The following is a 13,162-nucleotide window of genomic DNA, read 5'->3' on the forward strand; positions in this document are numbered from 1 at the left end:
CGCAGCTGTTCTCTATACTCGTCTCCCCCTCCCTCCCTGCCTGTCAGCTCCCGTGTCTGTGTCTCTGTCTCTGCCCCTCCCCCCTCCTGTTGCCATTCGTATTAAAAAAAAAACTTTACAGAACATCCTGGAAGCCCCTCTCCTTTATCCAGCGATAACTCATTCTGTAAAGTGTTTGTTTAAAAAGATGCTTTTAAATACCTTATTTCAGTTATCCTCAGGCCAGTCACGTGACTCCCGGCCGCTCTGCTACTACAATCCAGGGATACAGCAGTGCAGAGCAGCCAGCATGGCAGTCACGTGACTCCCAGCCGACATCAGAGGGCGATCTCAGCTTCTCCCACTGTAGCCCTGGATCATAGTAGCAATGCAGCCGGGAGTCACGTGACCAGCCTGAAGATCTCTTGGAAAAGGTATTTGGAGGCATCTTTTTAAACAACCACTTACAGAGTGTGTTATTGTTAGCTAAAGGAGAAGGTCTGCCAGTGAAAGGTTCTTTTAGGGTTATAAGCACTTTTACTACTATTTCCTAAAACATCATTTTAAAGGGATTTTTTTAAAATAAAAAACATGGAATACTTACCTGCTTTGGCTTTGCACAGAGCAGCCCTGAACCTCCTCTTCTCGGGTCCCCTGCCAGCGTTCCTGGCTCCTCCCCCATTCTGAGTGCCCACCTAGCAAGCTATTTGCTATGGGGGAATTCAAGCGGGATCAATCCCGGGGTGGGCACTGTCTGTCCATTGACACACACATAGCACAGTTTAACCCGCCCACCGCTCTCTTCTCACAGGTTGTGATTTACAGCAGCAGGAGCCAATGGTTCCCACTGCTGCCCTTATGTCCAGTGAAGAGAGAGAGAGTGGAGAGAGCTACTGCTCTAGGGCAAGCTCAATCTTGGGCTGGGCACTGTGTGTCCATTGACACACACACACACAGCGCGGTTTAACCCCGGCCCCCATTCTCTCATGACAGGCTGTGATTGACAGTAGCAGGAGCCAATGTCTCCCACTGCTGCCTCCATGTCTAGTGAAGAGAGAGAGAGAGCAGAGAGAGCTGCTGCTCTGGGGCACACTGCTGGATCGAGATCAGGCTCGGGTAGGTATGAGAGGGGGCAGGTGGGGGAGCTACATCTTCTCTCTAAAACCTTCACAAACCTATTATTAAATTTTCTGCATTTTAAACAAGATTCTGTTTATTTCTAGCAAGCATCTTCAGTTACTACAGAAGCAGCTGGCCTAATTTTTCAGCTCACTGGACCTGCTGATCCCCAGCACAGCCTTAGAGCTGTGTCCAGACTCTGCTATAAGGAATAAACAGGACCAGCCTATAATGTGCCCCAAGGGCATTGGGTTATCATAAGGCGCCCCCAGAGAGGCATTCACCTCTACTATTTCTGAGTTTATAGAGAAAATTTCAGGCATGTGTATGTCGTTTTTAAGGTATTTTACTGTATTTTCAAAAACTGTACTCAACCAGGTGGATTAATGGACAAATTACTGAAGTTTGAAGTTATAACTTCAAACCAGTAATTTCACAGTAAATAGATAAATTATAAATTATTATGTTATAACATATAGCATAATATATTATTTAGCTTGATTAAAAAAGTACCTTTTCAGCACCAGCAGATTCTCCTTCTTAACTGTGTGAGAGAAACATGGGATTATGGGTAAACATTATACCTATAATCCCATGTTTTTTCCTTGTAGTTAAGAGGGCTGGGCTGGAAGGGAGCATTTGTCTTTTATACACATGCCCCCTTCTATGACACTGCAGTGAGAGGAGAGCCTCCACTGCAGCATTTTTATTGGACAGCTTGGACCAATGGTGCTTTACCATTGGTCTGAGGCTCCAATCTGTCCATTGAGCTCAGTGCCTCTGATAAGTCAGAGGCACTGTGAGCTCATCCCCACAGCTTGCAAACAGCATGTGCTTTTATTTAAACTGGCCGCGCTGTATGTAGCTTCTGAAAGGCTGCGCAAGAAGTCCCGTATCTCTGAAACCATAGGTGCCAGGAGCCCCAACTTTTGACTAGGGGTGGGAGACTCCAAACTATGACCCAAGAAACACCATTGTTTTTTGTTTATGTTCGTGGCAGGTGAGGCTTTGTCTCTGATGCAGTGTGCATGTGCCTAGAATTAGAACAACCTGCGCTGCCATTTCCAAGTTTACCAGCCTGAATTCTCTTAAAACCAATCAGCCTGATGAAAACAACTTTCCGGTACATCCACTATTGCAGAGTCCAAAAAAATCTGTACACCTCCCAAACACATTGCCCAGCAATATTTTATTCAGGAGGGTTTTTTTTAAAAATGTGAGCCATCCCCACTGTGGATCTGGCCATTTCATGTCTTAACAAGACTTTGACTGTACCTGTTGAAAACATCCCCATGTTTACAGACCCTAGGGATAAAAGGATAGAAGCTCTTTCCATGGCAATTATACTACCTTGTAGGTTCTGCCCTGCAACTTGCCATTGCTGACACGCCCATCTGCTAGACCCTAGGTGTCTAGTTCAAGGATATGTCTTTGAAACCTAAATCAATCCTCATGGATAGTTCTGCACCCTAACAAGTAGAGCTCATCCTTGTGGTCCTAATCTACAGGGTTGATGGGTTAGCAGATATCATTTTGCTTAATATCCAGAATGAATCTTCTTTTAGTAAAATGCAGAAGCGCCTTAAACTCAAATGTTAGTCTGCAGCACAGCATTGCAAGAAATGCCTGTTGTACATGCTCTTTGATAGGGAATGATTCTTACTTGAATCCCTGGACAACTTTATCAAAGATGTCAACAGGGAAAAGAGCACCCTTTTACCCCAGCAAAGGAAGGCTAAGCCTCAGTGTTGAAAACCATCTACTTCAGAGAGTAAGTGGAGATTCTTTAACTTCTTCCAGGGCTCCAAAGCCAAGGAAAAGACTCAGGCTGGGTTCACACTATTGCCAATTGGATGCGGGTTCTCTGCGGTTCAAATTTGCAAAGGAGCCCTGTGCATCTTTTGGTCCATTTCAGGTCCGAATTCAGCTGAAATTGGACCTGAAACTGTGAACCGGGATGCACTGAACCCCTGCTGTGAGCCGCATTTGAAGATAGTGTGAACCCAGTCTAAAGCTGGGTTCACACTATTGCGAATTGGATGTGGGTTTCGCCGCATCCAATTTGCATGACAGGAGAGTGTGAGTGGCTGTCAGTGAAGCTGGTACACACATCTCTGGGGGCGGCCGCTGAGCGCACTGCAGAAGAGTCCTGTGTATCTTTGACGCTGTTTCAGGTCTGAATTCAGCCAAACATTCAGACCTAATTCAGACCTAAAACAGTGAACAGGGGTGCACCGAACCCCATGCTGTGAGCCGCGCCGCACACAGTCTGAACTCAGCCTTATTGTAGATCTTTTTCTTGGACTACATTAAGGCCCCCCTCTCTGTTCTAATGATCCACTCCTATTATTGCTTCGATAAAAAACTTAAGCCTGATGAGAGTGGAAGAGGTTATACTAGGCTCTAAAGCTTTATTTACCAGTGTCCAATCTGTTGAAGGCAACAGCATAACCCTCTGTACCTGAATTACTTATCTTGTGTCCCTTAATGTACTTTAAGAGATGGATTGTACGGTAAGTAAAAAATCCTATTTTTATGTACTCTGCTTTTTTTGTAACTGCTGTAGATTTATGGAATTTGTTTGACATTATTGGTGTTTAGATCAGTGGTATGAATGGTGTTTACGTACCTGCTGTAGAGCTATGGAATTTATTTTACACTATTGGTATTAAGGACAATGTTATGGTCTGTGTTTATGTATCTGCTGTAGAACTATAGAATTTGGATTACACTATTGGTGTTTGGGTGAATGTTATGAGCTGTGGATTTCTGCATTACTCTACAGACAGATGAATATGGCAGATAATAACAGCCATAGGAACTAGGCTCACAACAGAAGACTCTATCATTGCCAGGCTTTTAACCTAAAAGCATCTTCTGCCCTGGGGCTGCTCCCTTTCCATAATGGAATCTTATCTCTTGTGTGAGGGTTGGAGGTGGCGCTTTCATAAAGAAGTTATATTATAAAGCTTGTTATTGAAGTACCAGGACTACACAGCTGAAGCTGAATGCCTTCTGTACATAGTTATATCTTGCGAACCCTTGTTTGGTCTCTGTCCAGCTTTAAAAAGCAATTATTTATAAAAACGCAATATAAAATCCAGCTTCAGACAGTCTACAGAGTAAATTTCTTAACCTATGTTTATCAAAATGTATTTGCTTTTGATTGTGATCATCTGCAATTTAAATTACCGTCTCACGTTCTAAATTAATTTGCAATCTAGGTGCATCTATGGACATATTTTGCGGCATGGCCTGGATGGTACTTTATGTACTACAGTTACAATATTCTTGCTTTGTTGCTTAGTTTTCATCTGAAAAAGTACTCATCTTAAATGTTTACGTGAAAAACAGAAACTCCAGTGTAAATTGAGTAACAGCTATTATAAGTGTGCTGAAAGAAATGTTATAAGAGGATCTGTATTGTGAAAGCTGTGCACAAAAAAGGCAAATGGATGGCAAAGGACTAGTCAACGGCATCTCCAGTAGGCTGCCTGCAGATGATATTTTCCCCACAACTGACTTATTTTGTCTCATTTCACTCTGGTGTTTATTTACAAAAGCTGGAGAGTGCAAAATCAGTCTCACTTCTGCAGAGAAACCAATCAGCTTCTAACCTCAGCTTGTTCAATTAAGCTTTGGCAACAAAACCTGGAAACTGATTGGTTTCTATTCATAAGTGACACTGATTTTGCACTCTCCAGCTTTATTAACAAAACCCTTGTCTCTCTCTGTAGAGGTAATCATCATATAGAGCAGGGATATGCAATTAGCGGACCTCCAGCTGTTGCAGAACTACAAGTCCCATGGAGCATAGCAAGACTCTGACAGCCACAAGCATGGCACCCAGAGGCATGATGGGACTTGTAGTTTTGCAACAGCTGGAGGTCCGCTAATTGCATATCCCTGATAAAGAGAAACAGAGTTCTGCTTCTTTTTGCCCCTCCTGGTGACTGGACTGGAGAATTTATGACTTCAGGGTTAATTTTCAAGAAGCAGGAGAGGTGGGGGGGATGCACAGAATATATGAAGCAGGGAGATCTTGCAATGCTGGCCCTAAGGTACAGCTTTCTCACATCACCGAATCTCACTCCAAATCTTAAAAAACGTAGTCAGAGACAGAACAGGAGTGCCTGTGAACAGGCACATGAAAGTACAAAATTGTTTTTTTCGAGGAACTCATAGCAAACTATTTTTTTTAGGGTACTGTTTTTTTTTTATATCTGATAGCTGATATCTGGGCATAGCTCCTCCTCCCCACTTCTCCACCTTCCCACCAACTAACTACTGGGTCAAACTAAGATAAAAGCCCAACATACGTCACTGAATCATGATCACATGATGGTCCTGAGTCTTCAGTGAGATCCTTTCTTTAGGTGTCTTTGTCATTACCTGTGTGACATGGACACTTTCCATTGGCTGTAGAGCAGGAGGGTCCTCTGAAGGCTGCAGCAGCTGATGCCTTTGAAAATATGAGACCAGTCAACATCAGTGTTAGATCAACAGGTCTAAACTTAGGTGAATATAAAACATCCTAAGATACTTTTTTTTTTTAAATACCTAAATGGGTACTGGAGGTGGGAGTGGGGGATAAAAGAGAGTATTGTCATGCTCAGAGATGGGTTCTCACATACAGTATATATCCTATAAGATAGAAACTCTTTACTTTTTGAGTTCAGGTCCACTTTAAGAGCTGCCGTTTTAGTTGAGAATGGTCTTTGGTAAACTGGATCCGAGAACTGCTTTCTATACACTACCGTTCAAAAGTTTGGGGTCACATTGAAATGTCCTTATTTTTGAAGGAAAAGCACTGTACTTTTCAATGAAGCTACCGTATATACTCGAGTATAAGCCGAGATTTTCAGCCTCTTTTTTGAGGCTGAAAGTGCCCCCCTCGGCTTATACTCGAGTCATCGCTGTCTGCCCGCTCGATCAGCGTGTCGAGCAGACAGACAGCGGCCATTCTATAGTTCAAAAGCCGCGTCTCCGGCTCCGCCTTCGCCTGTGATAGGCGGAACACTGAATTTCCCAGCAGCCTGTGTTCCGCCTATCACGGACATCGTATCATCCTCGTACTACGGACGAGGATGATACGATGTCCGTGATAGGCGGAACACAGGCTGCTGGGAAATTCAGTGTTCCGCCTATCACAGGCGAAGGCGGAGGCGCGGCTTTTGAATTTTACAATGGCCGCCGAGGCGCCGACGAAGAGGGCACGGGACGGAGGCAAGGCAACGCACGGCACGGCACGGGACGGGACGGAGGCAAGGCACGACACGGGACGGAGGCAAGGCACGGCACGGGACGGAGGCAAGGAGGCAAGGCACGGGACGGAGGCTCGGGACAAAGGCTCGGGACACAGGTAGGCTGGACACACACACACACACACACACACACACACACACACACACACACACACACACACGGATGGATACACACACACACACAGGGATGGATGGATGGATGGAGACACACACACACAGGGATGGATGGATGGAGACACACACACACAGGGATGGATGGATGGATGGATGGAGACACACACACACAGGGATGGATGGATGGATGGACACACACACACACAGGGATGGATGGACGGACACACAGGGATGGACGGACACACAGGGATGGACGGACACACAGGGATGGACGGACACACACACAGGGATGGACAGGCATGTCTCACCCTCGGCTTATACACGAGTCAATAAGTTTGCCAGTTTTTTTGGGGGTAAATTGGGGGCCTCGGCTTATATTCGGGTCGGCCTATACTCGAGTATATACGGTAACTTTAAACTAGTCCTAACTTTAAACAAATATACTCTATACATTGCTAATGTGGTAAATGACTATTCTAACTGCAAATGTCTAGTTTTTGGTGCAATATCTACATAGGTGTATAGAGGCCCATTTCCAGCAACTATCACTCCAGTGTTCTAATGGTACAATGTGTTTGCTCATTGGCTCAGAAGGCTAATTGATGATTAGCAAACCCTTGTGCAATCATGTTCACACATCTAAAAACAGTCTAGCTCCTTCCAGAAGCTACAAAACTGACCTTCCTGTGAGCAGATTGAGTTTCTGGAGCATCACATTTGTGGGGTCAATTAAACGCTCAAAATGGCCAGAAAAAGAGAACTTTCATCTGAAACTCGACAGTCTATTCTTGTTCTTAGAAATGAAGGCTATTCCATGCGAGAAATTGCAAAGAAATTGAAGATTTCCTACAACGGTGTGTACTACTCCCTTCAGAGGACAGCACAAACAGGCTCTAACCAGAGTAGAAAAAGAAGTGGGAGGCCGCGTTGCACAACTAAGCAAGAAGATAAGAACATTAGAGTCTCTAGTTTGAGAAACAGACGCCTCACAGGTCCCCAACTGGCATCTTCATTAAATAAATGAATAAGGAAGGCTATCACTCCATTTTGCAACGCCATGCCATACCCAGTGGACAGCGCTTGATTGGAGCCAATTTCATCCTACAACAGGACAATGACCCTAAACACACCTCCAAATTGTGCAAGAACTATTTACAGCAGAAGCAGGCAGCTGGTATTCTATCGGTAATGGAGTGGCCAGCACAGTCACCAGATCTGAACCCCATTGAGCTGTTGTGGGAGCAGCTTGACCGTATGGTACGCCAGAAGTGCCCATCCAACCAATCCAACTTGTGGGAGCTGCTTCTAGAAGCGTGGGGTGCAATTTCTCCAGCTTACCTCAATAAATTAACAGCTAGAATGCCAAAGGTGTGCAATGCTGTAATTGCTGCAAAAGGAGGATTCTTTGACGAAAGCAAAGTTTGATGTAAAAACAATGTTATTTCAAATACAAATCATTATTTCTAACCTTGTCAATGTCTTGACTCTATTTTCTATTCATTTCACAACGTATGGTGGTGAATAAGTGTGACTTTTCATGGAAAACACAAAATTGTTTGGGTGACCCCAAACTTTTGAACGGTAGTGTATCTCTCTGGCAATTTAGTAGCAAGATATCCCCACCAAAATTTGGTCTGTCATTACAAGGCCAATGGGCACTCCAAACATTAGCATAAACAAATAATTGAAGAATACCATTTCAAGAATATAAACATAGAAATGGTGAATCCAGCTTCAGGGGCATAACACCAACCATGACCTTGTGGTGGGATGGAAACCCAAATATATCCTGTAAAATATTGGAAAATATCATTGATGTGTCTAAGATCTGAGAGGGATGAAATCTCCAATCCTGGGTCTGTGTTTTTTTTTGAATGAACAGCAAACTGATTGTGCAGGCATGTGTGGGGCTTTTTGTATGGACTAGGGTTTTGGGCTCCATCCCAGCAGACAAAGGAGGCCTCTTCCAGGATCCGAGAGGGCTCCACTTAGAAGAGAGGTGGGAGTCAAAAAAGCAAGGTGTATGAACCAAACTTGTGTGTGAACTATCGGTAGGAGACAGACAAGGCCCTAAAGGCTAAGGCCAGAGCAGCATTGTTGCACATGTAAGCTAGGAGGCTGAATATGTATTTCTTTGTGAGAGAGAAATGTTTAAAACACCTGCGAGGGAAATTTAATTTTTTTAAAATGATTTTTGTAACTTTTTATTAAATAAAATTGGGCAAGAAAAGCCCTTAAAAAAAAAGAATAGCAAGTGGTTAACCTCTACTATTCCCACACTACCTATGTTTCACCTTTAAGTAGACAGGCTTTAGCAAACTGTACTGTATACATTCTGATATTATTCAACCAGAGATATATATATTTTTTCCCTTACAGAAACACGATGGTCACTTTACAGTCATCCAGTTGGTGGGAATGCTACGAGGAATTGCCTCAGGGATGAAATACCTCTCCGATATGGGATATGTCCATCGAGATCTGGCAGCCAGGAATATTTTAGTCAACAGCAATTTGGTCTGCAAAGTTTCAGATTTTGGACTTTCACGGGTGTTAGAAGATGATCCTGAAGCTGCTTATACAACCACAGTAAGTGCATCTAATTCACTTTAAATGTAAATTGAGTCTGTCACCTGTTGTCAAAAATATATATTTTTTTGTTTTTTTGATAAACCAATTTGTGGTTTGAGATTAATACAACCTTTGAAGTAAGTGAGGTCAGAACCTTGTATGATGCTGATCGGGAGCCAGTCGCCAGACATTCGTCTGTCACGATCGCCAGACTTCCATCAGACCGGCTTCCATACACATAGGCCCAATGCTGGACGGTTTCTATTGAACCGGATGATGCCGTCCGACATTCAGCCAGTGTCTTCTAGGGTTTAGGGCAGCCCATTAATTTCAATTACACAAATCACATTCATACAAAAGATGTGCAGGCACCTGTTTTTTATATTGCATCGCACTACAGCACATAGCAATAAGTTATTAAAGAGGAAGTAAACCCTGATGGGTTTACTTCCTCTTTCATTCCCTGCAAAGGCAAAGCATAATGGACTACTATGTATCGCATAGTAGCCCATTATGTGTCACTTACCTGACACAGGAGCCAGCGAAGTCGCCGCTGTCCCCTGTAGTTCGCCGCATCCATCTTGCTGGTGGTGTCTCGCAGCTCCGCCGCTGTCATTCGGCGAAGCCGCGATGACGTCACTCCCGCGCATGCGCACGGGAGTCGACACGCGCGGCAGCTCCATTCTTGGAAATGCCACGCTCAGTGTGCCTGCGCGCCGCTGTCTACGGCGCATGCGCCGTAGACAGCGGTGCCCGTTTTCGGGCAAATATCTCCTAAACCATATAGGTTTAGGAGATATTGCTTGGACCTACAGGTAAGCCTTAATCTAGGCTTACCTATAGGTCAAAGTGGTTTGTAAGGGTTTACAACCACTTTAAGTGTTGTGATACAATTTAGCACACGTGCACTGGCTGATGCATATGGGGTGCCATTAAGAATGAGTGGCAATGCATCCCACCTACTAGAACACAGTGCAATTTCATGTGCTACAGGAACGCATACACATGTATTCCAAGCTATGGAGTGGAACGACGTCTTTACAGGATGTCTCCAACTTACAAGCCAACCTCAATGCACTGTTTAATTGGACAACTATGTGGCAAATGAGGTTTAATGTTGATAAATGTAAAGTTATGCATTTGGGGGCTAAGACTATGCATGCATCATACACAATAAGGGGGAGGGGTGGGACAACTGGGGGAATCCATAGGGGAGAAGGATCTGGGGGTTTTGGTAATTCATAAGTTCAATAAAAGCAAGTAAAGAATGGCAAAAAAAATCTGCTATGAGGATAGATTAGAGGAGCTGAATTTATTCAGTTGGGGGGATATGATCAACATGTATACATTCATTAGTGGTCCATATAGTGAGCTTGGTGTTGAGTTATTCACTGTATGGTCATCACAGACAAGGGGGCATTCTTTATATCTGGAGGAAAAGAGATTTAATCTCCAAATATGAAAAGGTTTCTTCAAAGTAAGAGCTGTGAAAATATGGAACAAACTCCCTCAAGACCTGGTTCTGGCTAGCTCAGGAGCTTTCTTTAAAAAAAGGCCTAGATTCCTTTCTAAATGTACATAATATAACTGGATACTAATATTTATAGGTCAAATTGATCCAGGGAAAATCCGATCAGATCATGCTTTGCTGGGGGTTTTTGCCATCCTGTGAATCAACTGTGGGTATAGGATTGTTAAAATGGGATTGTATGTTTTTTTTTGTTTTTGTTTTTCCCTTGGTTGAACTAATCAGGGCCTTCTTAATAGCATCATGGGCCCCTGGGCAAAGTAATGCTCTGGGGCCCCTACAATGGAGACAACACAGGAAAACAGACATCAAATAGGTAGGAGGCAGACGAGGGGAGCTTCTCCTTTTGGGTGGAACTCTGCATTAACTACATGAACAATCATTGTGTACAGCAAAGAAACACTGGGAAAATACTACATACACAAAGTAACAAAGCTGTCCTGTGCATATATTTGCTAGATTGATGCCTCCCCAGCACTATGGCCCCTCTACACCCTAGATATCCCCCCAGCATTCTGACCCCTCTACATCTCAGATATATCCCAGCACTCCGATCCCTCTACACCATAAACATCCCCCCAGCACTCTGACCCCTCTACACCCCAGATATCCAACCAGCACTCTGATCCCTCTACACCCCAGACATCCCCCCCAGCCCTCTGACCCCTCTACATCTCAGATAACCCCCCAGCACTCTAACCCCTCTACATCCCAGATATCCCCCAAGCATTCTGACCCCCCTACACCCGAGATATCCCTCCAGTACTCTGCCCCTCTACACCCTAGATATCCCCCCAGCACTCTGACTCCTCTACACCGTAGATATGCCCCCAGCACTCTGACCCCTGTAGACCCTAGATATCCTCCCCCAGCGCTGTTACCATATACCATAAGATACCCCTTGTACCTCTAGCACTATAGCCACCCAAGCATTGCTACTCCCTATACACCCCAGATCCCCCCTTAGCATTGTTTTTCCCCATACACCCTTGATATCTCCCAAGACCATCATTCCGTCCATGTAGTACCCCCTTTTCCAGTGGAGATACAATGCATGTAAACTTTTGACTATGTGCCCACCTCCAGCACTGGACTCAACTATACCAATAATGCAGGCAGAAGGAGGTACAGAGGAGGAAGCATCCCTCCAGGCATTTCAAGCCCTTCGGTGCAAACAGTGCTGGACAGCTGGGCTCACCATGACTCCATCTATAATGCTACTTCAGTGCTGCCGACTCAGCAGCAGCTCCCACTCCAGCCCCTACCCCACAGCCTTCGAGTCCTGAGCATTCAAGCTGCATGGGGCAGAGTCAGAGCATCACTGACACTCCGGGCCTGCCCCTTCTGGCTGTGAAATAATAGGTATTGTTCTGCACAACATGGCATACCGCTGCCAGCCTGCCTCACCTGTGTATTCATCACCCTCAGTGCCATCATGGGGCCCACAATTTTGGGGCAATGTGGGTTCCAGGACCAGCTGCATTGGGGAACTTGCAGGGGCCCCCCATGCAGCTGGGGCCCCTGAGCAGTGCCCAGGTGTGCTCACTCATTAAAACAGCTCTGGATGGACTTGTGTCTTTTTTCAACCTGACTAACTAGGTAACTATGCAATATCCCACACGATCCTGTATTGCATAAGTATAAAAGGGGCCTGCTGTTTTTTTTTTAATTAGAAGCATCAGTCGCCATTTTAATGCCTCTGTTGTGAAACTTGAAGATGATTTTTTTTAGGGGGGACCACAGCTACAGAGGTTAGCATGGGCTTGCTTTCAAGCCCACCTAAATTATATGCTTGGCTATATGTGAATACTTTAATGGCAATCATCTGGGCACAGCACTTTAAACATTGATCTCATTGTATCATTGCTTCAACTGTGTTCATTAAACTAGCACAAAACTACCCCTGCATTTTTGCAACCCTCAACAACCCTATGCCTCTGTACATATTATTCCTGTTAAAAAAAGACCAGTCACTGCTGCCCTCTCTCCTTGTGCAGTGTGACTGATCTTGTATCCGCCCCACTCTTTTCGTTTTCTGCAGGCAGCCTGTAGTGGATGGGCCTACAGAATCCCCCCACCATCTGCACAGTTCTCTGAAACATACTGTGTGCAATCAGTGATAATCCTAACACTGCATTTACAAGATGTATCTGGTGTTGCAAGGGCATTTGATGCACACAAAGTGCATTTATATCCTATGTCACTATTGGGAAATATTATCTATACAGTAAACATTGCATCAATAACCTAAAAAAATTAGATCACTGAAAATACAATTGTCTTTCCCTTTAAACCTGTCTGTAGGCTGGGTTACTCGATCCTCCACTGTCCTTGACCCAGACTTTATTTCAATCCATGTGCCACCAGATGACAATCACCAGTCCCCAGAGACCCAGCAGTCACTTCAGTCTGTACTGCAGACTACATCATTCTCGTCTTCCTGCTATTGATTATGTTAACAGCACCGATATGGCACACTGCCATGTTTATACGATCCTGGACTATTTAAACAAGCTTGTAAATTAACTTATTCATCTGTTTATTCATTTTCACATTTAATTATTGCCACTGATTTATTCATTAGATA

At 44.4% G+C, this 13,162-nt stretch overlaps 1 protein-coding gene across 2 annotated transcripts in view; it reads left to right on the forward strand.

Annotated features, from left to right (window-relative positions):
- The window catches only part of EPHA6 (EPH receptor A6), a 1,195,522-nt gene that overhangs the window by 1,108,386 nt on the left and 73,974 nt on the right, over positions 1 to 13,162 (forward strand). For both annotated transcript variants that reach the window (XM_077480173.1, XM_077480174.1), the window contains exon 13: positions 8,856 to 9,065. In XM_077480173.1, coding sequence (XP_077336299.1) covers positions 8,856 to 9,065 — 210 coding nt within the window. The remainder of the gene's footprint in view (positions 1 to 8,855; positions 9,066 to 13,162) is intronic.

This window comes from Lithobates pipiens, unplaced genomic scaffold (assembly GCF_037356315.1).
Source record: "Lithobates pipiens isolate NorthernLeopardFrog02 unplaced genomic scaffold, aLitPip1_a1.2 Scaffold_16, whole genome shotgun sequence".
Lineage (NCBI taxonomy): Eukaryota > Metazoa > Chordata > Amphibia > Anura > Ranidae > Lithobates > Lithobates pipiens.